We start from the raw sequence: 21,937 nt of genomic DNA, 5'->3' as shown, positions 1-21,937 counted from the left end.
GAAAAAAGGGTATTATCCAAAGAAACGAGCTTTCACTCTGCAGCAGCCTGGATATCACTTCTGGGTGCATTTTCCTCCTTGCATTTTCCATTTCAGGTAAAAGGCCACGAACAGAAAGTTCTGTCAGCTCCAGGAAATAATTGGAAGTTACACTCCAGTGACATCTCAGCCTGACTTGGATGACAAATGTTGCAAACAAGAAGGGAGATCTTGCAACACTGATGACAGTTTTGAGTAATAAATGAATAAAATGGGACAAATCCCAATTTTGTAGGTAAAAGGGCTGGAAACTTTCCAGGTTTCATGTCATTATGTCACCATTGCACCAATTAATAACCATGGTTAAGGTTCATATTTACATTTAAACAGATATAGAATATGTTGTTTTATTAAACTGTGCCCATATTATGCTGAAATGTTAATTTACACTTGGAAAGCCCTCAGTGTTTATTTCACTGTGTTCATGACATCTTTGCTTCCCACTCAATCCTTACATTATCACTGAAGTACTTTGTTGCTAAGCATCCCAAATATTTGCAACTCGGTCATGGTCAGACCCCCTGAATGAAGGAACTGAGACCAGAAGGTGCAGAGCAGAACAGCACAAATCCTTTGCTCACATTCCAGGGAAACACGGGGACAGAGAGGCTGGCAGTGCCAGTTCCTGACTCCTGAGCCTCACAAACACAGTTTGTGCCTTTTCAGCATCTTCTGGCACCCTCCCTCTGGATTCTCCTGGAGGTGATGTCCCCAGGCTGCTCCAGTGCCCACGGAGGTTTTCAGCACTGGGCTGTGGAATTTGTGATGTTTTGTGCTGTTGGGGTGTCAGGCTCCTGCTGGGGGAGTGTTCTGAGTGGCTGGGGAGTGCTCTGGAAATGGGAGAAACTCCTGGAATGGTTTGGGTTGGAAGGGACCCCAAAGCCCATCTTGTTCCACCCACACTTTGCATAGACCAGGTGGTTCCAAGCCCCATCCAACCTGGCCTTGGGCACTGCCAGGGATCCAGGGACAGCCACAAATTCCCTGGAAAACCTGTGCCAAGCGTGCCCACCTTCCCAGGGAACAATTCCTTCCCAATATCCCACCTAACCCTGCCCTCTGGCAGCGCTCTATCACTATACATTCCTTCCTTCCTACATAAAAATGTGTATATAGACATAAAATATATGTGTACATTACACATATATTACACAAAATATCCACATAACAATGTGGATATACACACTTTTAGTCCTGAAGTTAACGTGGAATTCCCAAAATGCATCCTACACCTGTGTGTGAGGTGAGGCACTGCATCAGGCTCCTTATCCCTCCTCTGCAGTTCCAGGAATCCCTGCTGGAGGAAGGAAGCCCTGCTCCCACAGCCAGAATGGCTCAGGCAGGGGCTCAGAAATAACCATATGAAGATAAAATAGTTCCTCTGTGGGTCAAAACCTTCTCAGAGCATTGTGACAAGCAGCACTTGCTGAAAAAATAAAGTGGTTTGTGTGTTTTATGTGCAGTGGGAAGCAATGAAGGAATGGGAATCTTACAGCAACAGCTTCTTGTAGTGATCCATCTCTGCTGTCACCTTCTGCAGCTGCAGGCCAGCTGTCTCCACCTGATTTGTTAAATCTGAAAGCAAAAACACAAGGTTGTGTCTCTGTTAATGTTCAGTGAATCCACTTCAGTGCTTTGTTTCCAGGTGGGACTGGCAGCTCCCCGCTCCTGCCTCAGGCAGAGCAGTACACACGAGCAGAGTGTCTTTACAGCAAAAACCTGGGGTTTCTTTGTGTGTCTGGGGCTTTTCATCCCACCAGAAAACACCAAAGTCAACTACACTGAAACATGAAATCAGACTGTTTGCTTTAAATCAGATTGTTTGTACATAAAGCTGAGAGCAAACAGATGCAGGAAGGTGGCCCCAAAACTCACCTGGAATTTACTTCATCTGAAACCCTGGCAGTAATTTAATGCTGTTGTACTTGAGTTATCCTCTCCATGTTCTCCTTCAGAACACATCACCTCAGCTCCAATCAGCCACTGCCTTTTTCCCAGTACAATCCCTGATTTTTTTAGTTAAATTATCTCCTCTGGTTTTGTCTGCCTTAACATCATCCTTTTCTATGCTTTTAAATCCTGAGAACAGCCATAACTTGCAGATGTGGAGCCCTTTAAACTGAAGCAGCAGCACATGGCTTAATCTGATTTTCATCTCCATGGGCATATCACAGGATCAGGGAATGCCTTGGGTTGGGAGGGACCTTAAAGCTCATCCAGTCCCAGCTCCCTTCCACTCCCCCAGGCTGCTCCAAGCCCCATCCTGGAACACCTCAGGGATGGGGCAGCAACTTGGGCATCTCTAAATATCCTCATGAACAAGAGCTGCCTTTCCAGAAAGCCTAGGAATGATTTGGAATCCAAGTTTCTACCAAAAGGACAGCAGCAAAAAAAAATACATGGAAAAAAAATCTAATGAAAAATCATTGCAACAGATCTGAAAAAAAAAAAAAAGCAACAGCAAACAAAGCAAGGTGACCTTGTCTCTGAAGGGAACAGCTCCCAAGACAGTTCTTCAAAGTTCCCTGATGTGTCCTCCTAAAAGCCAAATCTGTCATTCCTGTTCTTAAATTTATCATTTCACCCCAATTCCCTGAATTTCTGTAACTTTTCCCACATGTCTCTGTCAGTCATTTCCAGCAATGATGATGGATGATCTCAGTGTGGGATTTCCTGCCAGCCACACCTTATCTTGATAAATCCTACAATTGGAAGAGTCCCCTCTTTTCAGTAAAGGGAAAAGGAAAATAGTGCATGAGACTACAACAAAACAAAACAAAACAGAACAAAACAAAACAAAACAAACAAAAAATCAGGGAGAGAATTATATAGGGTAAAACACACAGGACCTGTCAGATCCATTCCCAACCTATCAGCATTTATAAAGAACTTTTTGTAGAGAAAAGTAAAATGTCTTGGATTGACTGAACCCTTGGAAAAATCATGGCAGGTAATTGTAGAAGCAGCTTCTCCTGTGGGACAGCCCTCAGGTGCTGCCACTGCCATGGACTGAGGTGAGCAGAGCTCCAGGCTGTGCCAACTGGTGGCACCTTCCCTTGTCTCTGAGCCAGCAGTGGTGGCCACTGCTGGTCCCTTCACTGGCCATTCTCAGCCGTGCATTGTCCTGCACTTTCCCAAAGCGAAGGCATCCAACTTGCATTTCCTGGCAGTGCCTGTCAGAATTCCTGCAGCAAAGGGAGAAGCTTTGGCTCCAGCTGCCCAGCAGATGTGAGGCACAGCACTGGGAACCAGCCAACCCTGACAGCAGGAACGTGACTCTGGGAAAACAGATGAAGCCCAGATTAGTGTGGATGGACACCAGACAGAGCAGGACCCTCTGCCCATCCCCACGGGCTGCTCTGGAGAACATTTCCCCAAACAGCTCTTTCTGACCTTTTTAAAATTGTTATTTTAAAATATTTCTGACAATAATTAATAACTGTGGTGTTTTTTCTTCTCCCTCAGTGTGGGAGTGTGGACACAAGTTCTGGAATGAAGGAAAAGGAGAGGGATGATGCTTGGTTTGGTCCTGTACTTTGGGTGGTCTCTCTCAAAGCTGTTTCCTCTTTCACTCCATTTGTTCTCAGAAGTTTTCATGCTCACTGAGCATGGGCAGGAGTTTTTCATGGGGGAATGGATGGATTTAATTACACAAATAGTTCCTGCAAGTCTTCTTTAGAGAGAATTCCCACCAAAGTCAATGTGAGCTGGGGAGCAGAAAGTCCCACACCCATGGAGGCAGATTTCAATGCAAACCATGGTAAAAATCAGGCAACTAATAAGGAGAATGGCAATACAAATGGAAACTGGTGCTGCAAACCTGCTGAATAGAGGAAAATGCATTCAAAGGCTTATGTAAAAATGTTCTCTGGTAATGAAAATAAAGCCTCTTGCAAAACATGCAAAGCCAACAGAAAGAACTCACACTCTGTAATACTGATACTGGGCTCAGTGCTGCAAGAACCACCAGCTTCTCAAAGACTCAGCAGGCCAAATCCATCTCAGTTTCATTCATGTTGAGTTTGACTTATTCTTGTGACTCAGAATGGCTCTCAGCACAGTCACCAACCTTCCAGTAACCTCCTGTGAGCCGTGCTGGGACAGGGACAGGGACTGAGGGGCACGACCCCAACGTGCACGAGGGCCTGACCAACCACAGAGACAGAAACAGAAACAGAACAAACTGGGCACCGTTTCCTCTGCCTTGGGCAAATTGCATCACTGCAGCCCCTGGTGTGTGCAAAACAGCCAGCAGAGCCTGCCCACAGCTGGCTTTCAGGAATTTAACCACCCAGTTTGCATCCAAGGGCACGGTGCCCCAGCTCCTGCCTGGAAACAGCAACAACTGGTAAAGTTTTCAGTGAAAAATAAAAGTAATAGGCAGCACATTGGGTAAGCAGCCACTCTGGAAGCCATCAGCTCCACAGCTAATTCCTAACAGATTCCCAGTGAGGCTGGATCAGAGGCACACGTGGTAGAGCTGTGTAATTTTCTGCTTTTCCTGCAAAACCTACAAAATCCAATCCAATCCAATTGCCAACAATTTGGGGCTAATCTAAACAAAAGCTCGATGGTTCATACATGTGCACAAAAAAAAGATGATTTCCCTGCAGTTAAGATTTCATGGGGAGGTTCATAAGCACTGCTCAAATAGATCATGGAATCCCAGAATCCCAGGATGGTTTGGGTTGGAAGGGACCCTAAATCCCACCCAGTGCCACCCCTGCCATGGCAGGGACACCTTCACTGTCCCAGCTGCTCCCAGCCCTGTCCAGCCTGGCCTGGGATCCAGGGGCAGCCCCAGCTTGAGGCTCAAAGCCACCTGCCATCCCCCAGGAGGGCTGGGATCCTCCACCTTCCTCTCCCCTCCAGACCTTTGGGGCCCCTCTCAGCCACCAGCCTGGAGCACATGGGGAGCTCAGAGCTGGAAGATGGTCAAGGAATTGGAACAGAGAGCACTCAGATCCCTGGCCAAGGCAGACTGGAACCCAGCCCCTCTTGCTGGATTTTCTCTCTGGGAAATAGGAGGTTGTAGCAATTATTTAAAACTTTCTTAATAACCATCCCTTGTATGGGCCCTGAATTTGGCCAATCAGCTGTGTCAAAGGGGACAAAAATAGTTAATTTTTCTCAGAACACTAATTCCAGGCAAATTCAGATGTACACTTTAGACAGATAGTTTCCAGTACATTTATTTAAAGAGCATAGCAGACAATCTCTGAGAAATATGAAATACATGCATGAAAAATTACAGTGTCAGAGCAGGAAAACAGTGCCTCACCACGTGTTTCTAAGGAGACCAAAGAAGTGAAGTAACACCCCAAGGCCCTGCACAGAACAGAACTAATTCTTTGTATTTATAATAGCTCATGTACTGTGTTCTCTAAGGTAATTTTTTTTTGACTACACAGCAAAGTCCTTCTTTTAATTTGTGACTCACAAAAGTCTGGAAGGAGCCCAGGGATGGACTCCAGATTGAGATCCTTTCTGGAGACCTCACCAGTGCCATCAGGAAGTGTCCAAACCACTCAAAGCTGCCAGGAACTGGGAGGGTGTGCCAGGAGAGGAGTGGCTGAGCTTTATCTCCCCCAGCACAGGCTGCTGACCACTGCCAGCCTGGGCTCTCTGGCCTCTGCCTCATTCTTTCACCTCCATACAGAAAACCAGCAGAGCAAAAGGAGAAAAAGGGAACCAGACTCGAGATAGTTTTGAGTGGCACAAATCAAGGGCAGCCTCAACAGAATAAACCAACAACTGCAACCGTGCAAACACGACAATCTCCAAGACATTAAACATCCTTAAATAGGGAAAAAAATGTTATTTTGGCAAAGCCTGCTCCCTCCCATGCCCCCAGTGACACAGTACAAGCACGCCTGCACTCAGAAGGATTGGATTTGCTCATCCACAGCCAGAGTTCACACTCCAGCATCAAAGGCCTGGGTCTAAAGCCTGAATTTTCTGCCTGTATTCCTGCCTCTTTGAAGCCAAGCTAATTGGGATATGTCAAAATTCCTACAGACCTGCTTCTCCTACGCATTAACATTGGTTTGAAATGCTGTCCTTCCTTATTGGCTGGGAAAACTGAACAGGAGAAAAAATGGAGATTCTGACCTTAATTGTCCTTGGGGATAATTTTTTACCCTCAGGGTTTAGGCCAAGCAGACAAAATAAAATACAATATAGACACATCCTTTAATATAGAATTATGGTTTGGGTTGGAAGGGACTTTAAATCCCACCCAGTGCCACCCCTGCCATGGCAGGGACACCTCCCACTGTCCCAGGTGCTCCAACCCCAATGTCCAAGCTGGCCTTGGGCACTGCCAGGGATCCAGGGGCAGCCACAGCTGCTTTGGAATTCCATCCCCACCAGGAATTCCCAATTCCCAATCTCCCATCCATCCCTCAGGCTGCTGAAAAGCTCTAATGAGCCATTGCCTCTGCTCCACGAGCAGCCCTGCATTCCCCAGCTCTCACCCTCCCCAGCCTTCCCACCGCAGCTGGAATTCAGAAAAAAATACATTTCAACAGCACTTGTTGAACAGGGGCTGTCTGAACTGCAGCCTACCCAAAACTGCAGGAAACTATTCCCCCTTTGCATTTTCAGAGCTCTTCAAAGTGGTTTTTAAAGTGCCATTAGAGACACTCCAGGAGATGAAAACACCTCCTTTCCATGAGTACTGCTGGCATCCCTTCTCCTCTCCATGAGGAGTGCTAGAATTCCCTCTGTTCCCCATGAGGAGTGCTAGAATTCCCTCTGTTCTCCATGAGGAGTGCAAACATTCCCTCCCCTCTCCATGAGGAGTGCTAGAATTCCCTCTGTTCCCCATGAGGAGTGCTAGAATTCCCTCTGTTCCCCATGAGGAGTGCTAGAATTCCCTCTGTTCCCCATGAGGAGTGCTAGAATTCCCTCTGTTCCCCATGAGGAGTGCTAGAATTCCCTCTGTTCCCCATGAGGAGTGCTAGAATTCCCTCTGTTCCCCATGAGGAGTGCTAGAATTCCCTGTGTTCTCCATGAGGAGTGCTAGAATTCCCTCTGTTCTCCATGAGGAGTGCAAACATTCCCTCCCCTCTCCATGAGGAGTGCTAGAATTCCCTCTGTTCCCCATGAGGAGTGCTAGAATTCCCTCTGTTCCCCATGAGGAGTGCTAGAATTCCCTCTGTTCTCCATGAGGAGTGCTAGAATTCCCTCTGTTCCCCATGAGGAGTGCTAGAATTCCCTCTGTTCCCCATGAGGAGTGCTAGAATTCCCTCTGTTCCCCATGAGGAGTGCTAGAATTCCCTCTGTTCCCCATGAGGAGTGCTAGAATTCCCTCTGTTCCCCATGAGGAGTGCTAGAATTCCCTCTGTTCTCCATGAGGAGTGCTAGAATTCCCTCTGTTCTCCATGAGGAGTGCAAACATTCCCTCCCCTCTCCATGAGGAGTGCTAGAATTCCCTCTGTTCCCCATGAGGAGTGCTAGAATTCCCTCTGTTCCCCATGAGGAGTGCTAGAATTCCCTCTGTTCTCCATGAGGAGTGCTAGAATTCCCTCTGTTCCCCATGAGGAGTGCTAGAATTCCCTCTGTTCCCCATGAGGAGTGCTAGAATTCCCTCTGTTCCCCATGAGGAGTGCTAGAATTCCCTCTGTTCCCCATGAGGAGTGCTAGAATTCCCTCTGTTCCCCATGAGGAGTGCTAGAATTCCCTCTGTTCCCCATGAGGAGTGCTAGAATTCCCTGTGTTCTCCATGAGGAGTGCTAGAATTCCCTCTGTTCCCCATGAGGAGTGCTAGAATTCCCTCTGTTCCCCATGAGGAGTGCTAGAATTCCCTCTGTTCCCCATGAGGAGTGCTAGAATTCCCTCTGTTCCCCATGAGGAGTGCTAGAATTCCCTCTGTTCTCCATGAGGAGTGCTAGAAATCCCTCTGTTCTCCATGAGGAGTGCTAGAATTCCCTCTCCTTTCCATGAGGAGTGCTAGAATTCCCTCTGTTCCCCATGAGGAGTGCTAGAATTCCCTCTGTTCTCCATGAGGAGTGCTAGAATTCCCTCTGTTCCCCATGAGGAGTGCTAGAATTCCCTCTCCTTTCCATGAGGAGTGCTAGAATTCCCTCTGTTCCCCATGAGGAGTGCTAGAATTCCCTCTGTTCCCCATGAGGAGTGCTAGAATTCCCTCTGTTCCCCATGAGGAGTGCTAGAATTCCCTCTGTTCTCCATGAGGAGTGCTAGAATTCCCTCTCCTCTCCATGAGGAGTGCTAGAATTCCCTCTCCTCTCCATGAGGAGTGCTAGAATTCCCTCTGTTCCCCATGAGGAGTGCTAGAATTCCCTCTCCTCTCCATGAGGAGTGCTAGAATTCCCTCTGTTCCCCATGAGGAGTGCTAGAATTCCCTCTGTTCCCCATGAGGAGTGCTAGAATTCCCTCTGTTCCCCATGAGGAGTGCTAGAATTCCCTCTGTTCCCCATGAGGAGTGCTAGAATTCCCTCTGTTCCCCATGAGGAGTGCTAGAATTCCCTCTGTTCCCCATGAGGAGTGCTAGAATTCCCTCTGTTCCCCATGAGGAGTGCTAGAATTCCCTCTGTTCTCCATGAGGAGTGCTAGAATTCCCTCTGTTCCCCATGAGGAGTGCTAGAATTCCCTCTGTTCCCCATGAGGAGTGCTAGAATTCCCTCTGTTCCCCATGAGGAGTGCTAGAATTCCCTCTGTTCCCCATGAGGAGTGCTAGAATTCCCTCTGTTCTCCATGAGGAGTGCTAGAATTCCCTCTCCTCTCCATGAGGAGTGCTAGAATTCCCTCTGTTCTCCATGAGGAGTGCTAGAATTCCCTCCCCAGCTTCCTGCAGTTTTTCCATCATCTCTCATCAGCCTCATTAAGGCAGCAGACCACCAGGTTTAGATTTGGAGCTGAAGCAGCCTATGGAGCAGGAGCAGCCAAAGACTGAAAATTCGGATTTTTGGGAGCATCACCAGCAATGTCAACCCATCCAGAGCCAGGCCAGAGCTGTCATGAGCTAAAGAAAAATGACAAGGACTTTGGGGAAGAAAAATGATTTTTTTGTGTGATTAAGTAAAGGATTTAGCTGGTAATAAAATGAAAGCAGAAATCTTTTAGGAGCCCGTGCTGCTGCCAGCAGTAAGAACACAGACACATTATCACCATTATTGATTTTTGATTTGGGGAGTTTAATTGATTAAACAATTACCCAGCAGACCTTACCCTGTGTTGAGCATTTGTCAAGACCTGTCACCTCCCTTCAACTGGGTGATGCTCTGTGAGGCTGAAAAGTGGCTGGAAGCCAGCAAACCAACTGATCCCACAAATCCCCTACAAAGGGAATCTCCAGAAAGCCTCGACAAGCACGAGAGCAAAAAACAACAGCAGAAACAACTGCTTGGTTCCTGCTCTTGCAAATGCCTGCTGTGATGTGAAATAATCATGACTTCACAATTCTGTGAGAAACATGCAACCAAAATATTGTTTGCAAAAGGAAAAAATCCTTTAAAAACATGAAAATCACAAATCCTGGTAGTTTTTATTATTTCTGGAGTGTCAAATTATTTCAAAGAGGGACTTTGGAGAAGTTTGTGGGAGGAAAAAAAAGCAAAATAAGGCAAAACCCCAAGCTCTCCCCAAAGCAGGGACACTCAGGATATGGCTGATTTCCACACCCCACTTTGGGCAGGACAAATCCACTCCCTGGAGCTGATTTCCAGTAAGAAAATCAGTGGGAGTTTGCTCCCACTCATTTATTTTAATACAATGGCAAAGTCATTTCATATTTAATGATCGTTTCATGAAGAAAATCCTGTTTGGTATTTCAAAGAGAACCATTTTTATCAGCAGTGCATTAACTGGGTTTATTACCTCGATCCAGCAATGTGTTCCCTAGAGCAGACCCCTTGAAATCCTCCTGGATTTGTGTTTTACTGATCCATTCAGGAAGGGTGGAATCCAAATGCCTGAGCCAGCAGCTTTCCTGCCTTGCAACCTCCTTCTGGATACCCACATCAAACGTTTTACTGCTTCTTAAGAACTCATTTATTAGCAAGTGACTGCTACATTTTATTAATAAGTTTTAAAATGCCTCACATAAAACATCAACCAGCTTAGATGGTATTTTTACTCATCATTAAGATTTTGCAGGGTCCTGATATTCTGTATGAATTCCATATATGGAATTAGCTGTGTTTTTAGCTGTGTTTTCTCCATAAAATCACAGTTGTTTTATATTTCACTGCAAATTTTCAACCTGGGGTAGTGGAAGGTGTCCCTGCCCATGGTAGGGGGTGGAATGGGATGAGCTTTAAGGTCCCTCCCAACCCAAACCATTCCAGGATCCTGTGATAATTAATTGTGATGGGCTGATGCAACATGCCAATTCAGGGAAGCAAATTCAGGTTTTCAGAAGATCCAAGAAGCCGTGCAGGCCCCCCAAAAATACAGAACTCATTGAACAACCTTTAAAAACATAATCAAATAGAGACTGCAAAAACCTCTCTCTTAAGATAAGAATTGTGAGATAAGGCAATTGCACATGGAGTCAAAGGAGGACAAAGGTGGAAATGGAAGTGTTTGTTTGCCACACTCATGAACAAACCCTGAACTCATTGTTTGCAGCAGCCTCTGGAGAAAGCAGAGGGGAAAGGGGAACTCAGCTAAGGGCAGTTTTCCCATCACATAAATACAGCAATACAAGTGTTTGATGTTATGATGCTAACCCAGATATTTCAGAGTGTGGGAGATCACCTGATGAGATTTCATGTCCACTGCTCCTTATTATTTCTACAAAGACAGAAGGTGTCTTTGCTGGAGCATTTTAACATGATTGTTTTTATTGCTATAAAACCAAACCAATCCAATGTGAATATGTGACATGATTCTATTATTGCACTGGAATAATGAGTGCCATGGCCATGCTCAGCACAGGGGTTGGTGACTCAGGATGGGATCTCACAGCTGCTGTTTCCACAGCTGCTGAAGGAGCAGGGAAGCTCCCCCACCCCTGTGACCTCCTGCTTGCAGTGTGTCCCCACGCTGAGCACAGGGCAGCTGGGGACTGCTGGGCCAGCCTGGGGACTCCAAACCCTGCCTGGAACAGCAACACCTCACACGGGCTCCCAAGGTGCTAAAATACCTCTGAGCCAGAGCTGTGACAGCAAGAGAAAAGAGATCCAAGAGATAGCCACAGAAATAATCCTTTTGCAGTGAGTTTTTGTCTGCACACAGCTCCCAGGGTATCATTTCAAGTGCTGTCACAGCTCCCACCCTTTTCAAGAGCATTCTCTGCTTCCTGAGACACAATCAAGGGCAGATCATTAGTCTGCTGTTTAATGACTCAGAGAAAAGGGTCTGGCCTGGCCTGGCCTGCTTTTCAGTCCTGCTCTGAGAGCCAGAAGTCCTTGCTGGTCCTGCACTCAAAATGAGACCAATTCTTTGAATTTTACCCTCAGAGCCTGATGGTCTACTTAAGCTGGACAATTAACAACAGGATTGTATTCCACCACCTTCATGATTTTCCTCTTTTCCTTCACTTGCCCTCCCAGTCAGCTGCCTGGTGCTCCCAGCAGAGTTCCAGACTCCTTGGAATGACATTCCCTCCTTCTGACTGCACAAAACTCCCCTTTTATTCAGGCCTGCTGAGTCTTTTCACAATAACAACCACAACTTTGGTGCTTTTAAAAACTTTTTTTTTTCCCCTGGGATTTTTGCTAGAAAAGATAAAAACTTCTCTTACCCAGAGTTTCCTTCTGCAGCTCCCGGCACCGACTCTGGAGCTCGTTCCCCTGCTGAAGGGAAGTTTGGAGCTGCTGAGTTTTCAGCTCAACTGTGTCAGCCACCTCAGTGAGGTGTTTGACCTTCTCCTGGAGACACTCGTTCTCCCGCTGGGATTTTGCCAATCTTTGGTTCAATTTGGGTATTTCTGAGGAGGCAAAACAAACCCGTGTCGACTGTTGCTATTTTATGTTAATCAAGAACATCAAAGCTTTTAAAAGGCATCAACAAAAACACTGTGGGGCTAAATTGTTTTGATGTAAAAAGCTGGATTTGAGGATGGGTGTGATATTCCTGGTGTGGCACTAGTCTGAAGTGGGAAATGTTGGATGAGGGATACAGAGCCTGTGTAGGAAAGGCTCCACTCCTGCTCCCACACAGATCCTCTGTATACTGGGAGTACTACAACAAACAGAACAAGGAATACTCCAGAAAAGAAGCCCTGAAATGTATGGGTCCCTCTGAGCTGAGGATGTCTGCAGGGATGTGCAGCCTGAGAGGAATCCTCAGGACTCAGGAGCCTTCCTGTGTCACATGGACACTGCAGCTCACTGCTCCTACAGGAGGGAAGATTTGGGGGGGATGTTCTGGGCTCACATCTGCAGCAGGCCCAGAGCCCCCAGCTCCTGCTGCTGCTGGCTCAGTGTCTCAGTGGGTTCCTCCTCTCCAGGAACAGCTGCCCCCAGAGCCCTTCCCAGTGGGAACAAAGCAATCCTTGAGGAATTCACTGCCCACAGCCCAGGAAGCACAGCCCACTGGGCAGCTGCTGTGCCAAACAGCTCCAGGGCTCCTGAGCTGCTCCAGGCACAAAGGTTTCACCAGAGCTGTGGAGCTGCACTGGAGCTCACAGGGACAGGGGGAGGTGGGAGATGCACAGCCCCCAGCCTGCCCTCAAAGCCCTGACCAAACTGACCCCCAGAGGATAAGCTGGTCAGCAGTGGGATCTTTGGGCTGTCCTGTGCATGGACAGGAGCAGACTTGATCCTTGTGGATTCCCCCCAACTCAGGATATTCTGTGATTTCATGATTCGATGAAACAGCAGCTCATCCACACTGAAAAACTCTAGGAAAGGAATATGTCTGATTATTATTCCTGAAGGCCTTTAAAGCTGTAAACTGGGCACAGGGCCAGCTGGGAAGCTGTGGCTGGTGCAGTCTGTAATTGCACCACTGCACGCTGTTTGCAGTGAAACCAAGCTCAGCAGAAATGGTATCCAAGGCTCACTCTGAGTCAGCCTGAGGCTGGGCACGGCCCCTCCTGAGCAAGCTCTGGGCTCTCCTTGCTCCCAGCTCCTCTGGCCCTTGTGGGAGCAGGAAGCAGCCTGGGGCCAAGGGAATTCTGGCCAGCCCAGGGCTGCTCCCTGTCCCCTGCAGGCCCAAGGACCACTCAGATAAGGAGGGCTGCACTTGGCAGTTTGTTCTCACTCAGGAACGGGAGTGGGGAGAGCTGCTGCTGTTGGGTGTGGGTTTGCTCCAGAAGTCCTTGCACTCAAAATGAGACCAATTTGAATTTTACCCTCAGAGCCTGATGTTCTGCTTAAGCTGGACAATTAACAGCAGGATTGTATTTCACCACCTTCATTCCTTTCCTCTTTTCCTTCACTTGCCCTCCCAGTCAGCTGGAAGGGAAGGGGTGCAGCCTGGCCCGTTTGGGGGGCAGCACTGCAGGACACTCCAGCAGCTCCCACAAGGATGCTGGACCATCACCCTGGAGGATCCTTTTTTCTCTTGCCCAAAATGGTTGCAGGAGGATTTACCTGTCAGAGCTTCTTTGCTCATGGCTTTTATTTGCCGAAAAATTTCTTCCTTCATGGCAGCAAAGTTCTCCATGTTGGTGGAGATGACCTCTTTAATACTGTCTAATTCACTTCTAATGAAAGGGAACAGTGAGACAGCTTTGTTCAGGGTGGAGCAATGGTGTTCCAAGGTAGTTCTGCAAGAAAGAAAATACACCAGATGTATATTTATAAATTATTCTATAAATAAAAGCTGGGAATTGAATTAAGCTTGACTACTACTTTCCCATTATCTGATAATTTATACTGTATTGGGTTACAATAATTGAGTGTATGAAATGTGCTGTGTATTGAATATATGTATAATAAGTTTCCCCATCTAAATGTTTAGAGCTTTTATACATAAATGAAGAAAACTGGGTTTGTTTCATCATTTCAAAATCCTGTACAGGAAATTGTACAATCATTTTTAATTGAGAAATCAGAGTAATCATGTTTAAATGACTGTATGCCCAGGTTTATGGTGAATCTTTATAAACAATACATATGCAAGAAATAGAGCATTTCCAACATCAACATTTCTTTTTGGGTTCTCACCTGAGCACTTGTGACTGCTTGTAGGCAGCTTCCTTCTCCTCCTGGAAATACTGCAAATCAGCTTTCACAGTTTTCATCTCCTCCTGCTTGGTTTTAAGTTCCACTGTCAGGGTTTTTATCCTACAGATGTAAATAAAATAATCAGAATTGTTTGCACCAATAATCAACCTCCAAGTTTGGTTTGAGGTTTCTCAGGGCAGGAGCCAGCTCTGTGCTGGCCTCAGGCACAGCAAACACCCCCAGAACCTTCCCCCCAAGGTGTTCTTCACCTCTAACATTTACCTTGGGAACTTCTCTTTGCAGCACCAGTTTGTTTTTCAGGCACAGCTATCCCAGTGTAAATAAACACAGTTTTAAACATTGCTCTTTCAACAATTCAGCATTTGCTCCCATAATTGTCAGGAGATGAATGGAACTGCACAGGAATAAAAGAGGTGAATCCAATTCCCTTCCTGTGGAACAATCCCACACAGCACATCAGCCCCAGCTGTTTTCTGTAGATAACCATCCTAAAGCAGCCTTCCAGCCCCAAAAATACCACTCCAGTGACAAGCAACTGTTAAAAACCAGCCCCTGTTTAAGCTTTCAACACCTACTGCTCACACAGAGAAAATGATCTATTCGTCTGGGGGTGACTCATTGCCACAAGTAAATAAGTAATGTTTGAATAGACAAGAATTTTACAAAACCAGAGGCTGGCAGAAGCACTACATCAGCCTTGGCTTCAATTTTAAACAGCAGAAGAGAATGAGAATGATTTATGCTGAAAATACATAAAAATTAAACCAAACTATAACAGTGCATTAGTTACTGTTATCACACAGATCAGCACCAAAATACACATTTAAAAAAATACTAGTCCTGGTTAAGAAACCTGGATCTGCAGACAAAATCTGAACTGAAGATCCGGGGGTTAAAAAGCAAGGTTTTGGGGCTCAATTGGGATCCCTGAAACAGAAAAAAAAATTTGAAAAAATTAAAAATTGAAGACATTCCTGGCATTACCATTTTAGGAAATGTTACCCTTTGCTACCTGCAAATTTCCAGTAGGTGGAGAGCAGGAGGGGAGAGATAAAATCTGTTGGATTGTGGCTGGGAGCAGAGCTGTTGTCACTCACAAGAAAATGTCCATTCCCTAAACAGCTACAGGAATTCAAATCTATGTTTGCAGCTGAGGAAAAAAGCAGGGATTTATCACTGACCACTAACAAATCCAAACTCTGGGAGCCAGGGAGAGCCAGATGCTCATTTTCCATTCTTCTTCTAGAATGGGGAGTATTTGAATATCTTTTGGATTAAAAAGAAACTGGTAAATAAGGAAAGACATTTTTTCTTCCTCTTTCTGTTCCAGAGCTGACATTAAAGGGATGTTTCTGCATGTCCTGGTCAGTCACACACTAAAGAACCCGTGGAAAAGGCAAGACACACCGCTGTTACCATCGCAAGGAAGCAAAATGAACACGTTATTTTGGGGCTTTTTAGCACACAGGGAGAGCCCAATGGATGGTTAAAAGCCGGCATTTAGAGAACGGTGGGAACGCAGTGATCTCAGCCCGCCCCGCAGTGAGAATTCCCAGGCGTGCTGGCATCCCCCCGTGCTCCCGGGACACAGGAGCGGTGCTGCCCGGAGCTGGAGTCACCCCCGTGCTCACAGGAGCACCCTCAGTGTCCCACTGCACACAGGAGCAGCTCCTGTGCTCCAGGGGATTTCAGGAGTTCCAGGCACAGCAATCCATCCCCGCTGGGATGGAGCAGCACCGGCACTGCCAGGATGCACACGGGAGCCTGGAACACTCTGTCCGAAAAAAAAAAAAGAAAAAAAAAAAAGAAAAAGCTCCACCCAGCATTTTCACTGTCATGAAATTTTGGAGCTGCCCAGAGCCAGGAGCTGCTCACTTTCATTTCACAGCCGGGAGCTGCTCATTTTCAGTTCAGGAAGTGGTGAAGTCACCACCCCTGGAAGCATTCAAGGCATGTGTGGATGTGGCAATGAGGACATCTTTAGCATTTGCATCTATTTTACATTTCCTACACTGGATGCGGCTGAATCTTGCTAATTCGATTAGTAGTAATTCAATTAATTATCAAGACTGAAGTGATTTTAACACAGAATGAGGCTGAATAGCTGAGTGGGATCAGTGCAGTTGGTTCCCCTTCTCCTGCCAGGATCCCAAAGGAAAGGGAACTAAGGACAGGCAAACTCCCAGGTGGCTTTCAAGGTTAACCACAGCTGCCAACAGGAGTACCTGAACCTGGAGGGAGCAGAAACCTGAAACAGTCTGCAGCTGATAAGAGATTCAATCCCTTGGTCTAGCAGAGATAAAAGTAAGAAAAAGGCATGTTTGGCTTCTGGGAGCAGTGATTTGTCAGCCTGGCCAGAGCCAGGATGTTGAATAGTTTATACCACAGCACAAGGTAGTCAGAGAGGCCCAGGACAGCAAGGAGAAGATAAGGAATATTCAGCCAAGTTTCTTAACAAGGCACAATGGTTGATTTATGGCTGGAATGGAAACCTACTGCAAGTACTCCACTTGATTTCAGCAGCTTTTAAATCAAGTGGAGCCTTAGGGGGGGAAAAGTGCAGAGATAAAAATTTTATTAACCGTTCCAGCTTTACTAGAAAAAGTCAGCTCGATGAAAATTTAAAGTTTAGCTCTGGCAAATGATCCTCAACAGGAAGAATGTGCTGCCAGTGCATTTGCTCACACACTGGCACCAGAGCTGCCAGCCAGGGTCATTAAGGGGACAAGGAGCAAACAAGCTTTAAAAATAGATATTAAACCACAGAAAATATTAAATATTGGGAAGGAGGGGTGGAAGATGTTAAATTTAAATGAAAAAGATATTGCAAGAAACATTATGAGTAATTTACAAGATAAATGCATTTTGTTCACTTTTGCAGGAACTTGTGCTCTAAAATGAATCTTTTATTAGTAATATTAGCAAGCAAAAGCCTAACTAAGACCATTAATTAATTTTTTAACAGTATTTGAGTGATTCTCCCAAAAAAGCAGGTTTCCAAAGCATTTCAGTCCAATCTCAAGAGCACCTCCAGCTCTAGATCCTTTGGTGTGAGGCAGTCACACAAGGAACACCCCTCCTGGGAATCCCAAAAGTCAAACTGAGCTGATAATTAAAATTAGAACCCCATCCTCACAAAAAACTTCTGTTTGAGTCAGATGAGCAAAAGGTTACCCAGGAGTTTCTCTTAGCCTCAATCTATCAGTAGCAAACTCAAGGAAACTGCATTTTTATAAAGTATCTTTTATTAATTGACTAAAAATATCAATTATTTATAGTCCTACTGTAATCAATTAATGGAATATAACAATAGATTCCAAAATATGTGCATGGAAAAGGATACAAACCCTGTAAATATGAGCTGAAAGAACACACTTAAAGGTCCTAATTGTGCCCTGAAAACCCAAATGTGGCTCTGAGATCTATCATTAATTACTGGAGTTTTATGGTACCAAATTCCCCCTTTAACTGGGGCCTTCCCATCAGTGTAAGGATGTGAAAGCTCCTGTTTGTGAAGCACAATGCCCCTGGCAGTTCCTCATTGCTTTAGGGTTCTGTACCAACCCTGCAGAGAGGGAATCCTGAGATTGCCAGGGAAGAACACTGGGAATTCTTTATTGTGAGACAGTCAGCCCAAATTTCAGAGCTGTGGAACTCCCAGTCCTGTGGAATTTCACCTGGAATATTAGAGATTTATTCCAAGATGATAAGATGAGATATTAATCAATTCCCCTGGGGAGGGTGTGCAGGGGAAATCCCTCTGAGTGCCTTCTGGCCTTTCCTTCACCTTCCACATACTGACTGCTCCTAAAACTGCTCAGGAAGCCTGAACCTGCTTCCACAGGACACTAGGAAAGATGATTTAAATCAGGTATTACAGTGTACATGGGCCATCTGAGAAAAGAAAGACAAATGTTATTTGTATTTTAAGCTGCTTTGGGCTGAAATTCCCTGCCACACACAGGAGAGGATCAGCAGAGGAGATGATGTGCTCTGACCTTTCAGTTTTGGATTCGCTCTCAGCCCGGCAGCGCTCAAGGTCGTGGTGAAGAGCCTGCAATTCTGCCTGAAGCCTCTGCTCCCGTTCTAGACTTCCCTTATAAACTTTAATCTCCTTCTCCATTGCTTTGACTTTGTCTTCCATCACCTTAAACTCGTGGAGTGTCAGGTAGCTGACCCCGCAGTATTTGCACACTGTCTGCTCCCGGGACATCTACAAAGAGAGAAAATGCTTCAGATTGTCTCAGAGGAACAGGTTCAACAAAAAAAAACAAAAAACAAAAAAAACAACAACAAAAACAAACAAACAAAAAACCAAACAAAAAAAAAAAAACAAAAAACCAAAACAAAAAACAAACAACCAAAAAAAAAAAACAAACAAACAAACAAACAAAAAACAAAACAAAACAAAACAAAAAAACCTCAGTCACGCTAAGAAATAATAATAAATCCAAACAATTTAAACCACTTGCTGCTCTGGAACATTTAATATCAGATGATGTTATTGCTTTAACAAATAAAGACAAAAATCTTCATTAGCAAAATGAACCCCAGCTAGAGCAGCACTTTTCCTTCCTGGCAACTTCCCAAGATACATCAATTTGATATGTGGGAACTCCCACTGAAATGCTAAAGTACTTCTGAGTTAGGTTGGAGGTACTCATGGAAAATGAAACGCTGTGTTTTATAAAGCAATTTCATTAATGAATCTGGGATTACCAGATAAATGTTATTTCTGTGGGTTTCCGACAGCTCACATCCAAGTGAAGGAGGCAAGATGAGGGAGAGTGAATAAAGTGATGCTATCCACAATCTTCACAAAAATAATTCATGAGTGATGCTGATGTGGTGTCCATGGCACTGGGGGGCTGTGGAATCTGAAACCCCTTTGCCAGGAATGAAGGACTCAGGACTGATTGCAAAACACAGAGCATGTAACACCCATCCAATGGAAAGGCCATTTATTAAACTGGGAAACAGGCTTTTCCAACTGATCCAGTCATTAACCTTGAAGCAGGGAACACGCAAGCACCTGCTCAAACAGTTTAAGTCCAATTAAGAAACTTTGTTTTTACAGAAGAAGAAAAAAAAAAAAAAAGAGAGATGTTTAGAGACATTGGGATAAACAGAAAGAAACCCTACCCAGAGGAAAGAAAAGAGCTTTCAAAAATTATAAATTAAAGACTCATACAACAACCTTTAGGAGTTTAAATATAGCTTGATATAAACAGTGTTTCAGGGTGCCCTGGACAAGCTTTATTTCCCCATTTCTTAATGTTGCCCCAGTTTAAAACCCCCCTGGTTACAGCTGCTCTGAAGGAGCTGAAAATACAAGTTTATTTTTCCTGGCAGCTGCAGTCTGTGCTTGGAAACCTGAAACTGTTCTTCAGGATAAGTACCCCAAAGTTCCAAAGCACTGGAAAAGGACAAAACGAGCTGTGCAGGGAGCACAGGAGGGGGTTTTATCACAGAGAGGACACGGTGCTCTGTGCAGCACAGCCACTGCTGCTGCTCACACAAACAGCTGAGAACTTTCACTGCTTCTCCCATCAAAAACAAAATAGAATCTCCAGGGGTCTGAACTGAAAAGGGTTTGTGCAAGTACCAAAACGTCTTCATTTTCAAAGTCAGTTTTGTTACTGAATTTCAAAACAAATGAAGTCACAGAACAACAAATACTCCCTGTCTGGGCTCAGCTGGAAGTGCTCTCCTTCCCATCCATTCCTCAGGTGAAATTAAAATCTGGGAGGATTTCTGATCAGGTTGGATTTTTACAGTATTGGCTACAGAGTCAAAAAAATCACACTATAGGAAAGGCTGTGTAAATCTGGACCTTGCTCTGCACATTAATAATTACCCTGCAAGCACTGCAGTAAGTGTACAGATTGAACAGCTTCCAAATATCCACCTTAATACACGAACAGTTCCCTGACACCAGGAATGGATTTGGCACATGTTGAATGATGCCAGCCACAGTTTAAACCCAGCACATCTGTCCAGGGTACCTGGAAAATTAACAGGACCCAGATGAAAGTGAATAGAGCAAGGAAGGCACTGGCCTGATTTCCCATCCTAAATCCAAGGTTCCTCTCTCATGGAATCACAGAAGGGTTGGGGTTGGAAGGACCTTAAATCCCACCCAGTGCCAGCCCTGCCATGGCAGGGACACCTCCCACTGTCCCAGGTGCTCCCAGCCCTGTCCAGCCTGGCCTGGGACACTGCCAGGGATCCAGGGGCAGCCACAGCTGCTCTGGGCACCTGTGCCAGGGCCTGCCCACCCTCCCAGGGAAGAATTCCTTCCCAATATCCAATCTGACCCAGGAATTCCAATATCCCATCTATACTTGGCCCCTGGCAGCCTTATAAATAAATTATGGTTCCATTCCATTTATCTAGCTCCGCTAGACCTTGTCTCTTGGACACCAAAGTTGACCAACCATTTCACAAAATCCGTAGGAAACAAACTCATCAGTTTTTATGCTTACAAATTACCTCTTCTGGAGCAGTGAGATTGCTGAGTAACCACTAAGGATGTGTACTAAATACAAATGCATGGTTTTAGATTTCATATTTCACCGTTTCCATTTGATAAAAACACTGTTGCCATTTTAACTTCAAAGCAGGAAAAAAACAGGGGAAAATAGTTTGGAAGGAACAGAAAAGGAAACTATCAGAGCTCTGAGTAGAAAGGGGACTTGCATGTCCTGAGTGAGCACTGAGGACAAGCAGTGAACAGAAAAAATCAATTAGGAATTAAAGAAACAGTTTTGCTGAGGACAAAGTGCTTGATCTGGGAAGATATTTATCCATAAGACTTTGAGCTACAGTTGTGAGTGATGCACAGATGCTGTAAAGCATCTGGGGGAACAGTTTCCACTCTGCAGTTGGTTTTGGAAGGAAATATTATCCCCTGGTTACAAAGATTTCTTTAGCTACCAGGGCAAGGGGAGGACTGAGCCAAGAGGGATAATCACTCAAATTACATCTGTCTGACTCAGTTTCATCTGTAGAGCATAAGCTGTAAGGAAAAAAAAAAAAAAAAAAGAAAAGAAATTGGTGGTCTGGACCATTTTTAGCCTTTTGAATGATGAGACAGGAATTTGCACCACTTGAACTTGACCAAATAACTCCGGGGTGTGTCAGCTCGTGCACCACCACCCCCCTCCTCTGGAATTCCACGTTCCACCCACAAACACCCCACAACGGAGAGCTGGATTCCTGTTTAGAAGAGTGAGCTCCTCTCTCATTTGGCAGGGCTTTGACATTGCAGCACCCAGCACACGGATCACCCATCCCAGAACTCCCTCCAAGAGCATCGAGTGGCACCACCCCACAGCACCCACGCCCCCCACGTGCCACATCCACAGGGCTGATAAATCCCTGCAGGGATGGCGACCCCAGCCCTGGCAGCTGGGCCAGGCTGGACAGCCCCTTCCATGGAGAAATTCCTCACAACCACCCTGTGCTCCTTGGTCCACAGCGCTTGGTGGAGCTGTCAGGACTGAGATTGCTTCAGCAAGGACTGGTCAAAACCAAAAAACTCTGGATTTGTCCAAATTAAACTTGTAGCTGAAAACATAAAAGTCAAGAAAAAAGAAACCCTTATGATGCAGCTGGGTGGTCTTAAAGTATTTCTGTATGTTGATTTATTCTACCTTGTTACCCAATTTTACTTTCTTTTTTGTTTCACTCCTCTCTCACATTATTTTCATGTGTCTCATCCTGTGTGTCCCTCTTCTGACACAGCAGTCAATTACCATTGCACAAAAAGAAAAGATGACTCAAACCACACCACT

At 45.5% G+C, this 21,937-nt stretch overlaps 1 protein-coding gene across 1 annotated transcript in view; it reads right to left on the bottom strand.

The window, feature by feature from the left end:
- Positions 1 to 21,937, bottom strand: part of LEKR1 (leucine, glutamate and lysine rich 1) — a 53,058-nt gene that overhangs the window by 11,223 nt on the left and 19,898 nt on the right. Inside the window, exons 4-8 of the mRNA XM_053951890.1 lie at positions 18,140 to 18,354; positions 14,121 to 14,240; positions 13,545 to 13,720; positions 11,750 to 11,935; positions 1,533 to 1,614 (exon numbers count right to left, since the gene is read on the bottom strand). Of these exons, the coding sequence (XP_053807865.1) occupies positions 1,533 to 1,614; positions 11,750 to 11,935; positions 13,545 to 13,720; positions 14,121 to 14,240; positions 18,140 to 18,354 (779 nt within the window). The remainder of the gene's footprint in view (positions 1 to 1,532; positions 1,615 to 11,749; positions 11,936 to 13,544; positions 13,721 to 14,120; positions 14,241 to 18,139; positions 18,355 to 21,937) is intronic.

Source organism: Vidua chalybeata, chromosome 10 (assembly GCF_026979565.1).
Source record: "Vidua chalybeata isolate OUT-0048 chromosome 10, bVidCha1 merged haplotype, whole genome shotgun sequence".
NCBI classification, from domain to species: domain Eukaryota; kingdom Metazoa; phylum Chordata; class Aves; order Passeriformes; family Viduidae; genus Vidua; species Vidua chalybeata.
This window is presented reverse-complemented; position numbering and strand designations above follow the sequence as displayed.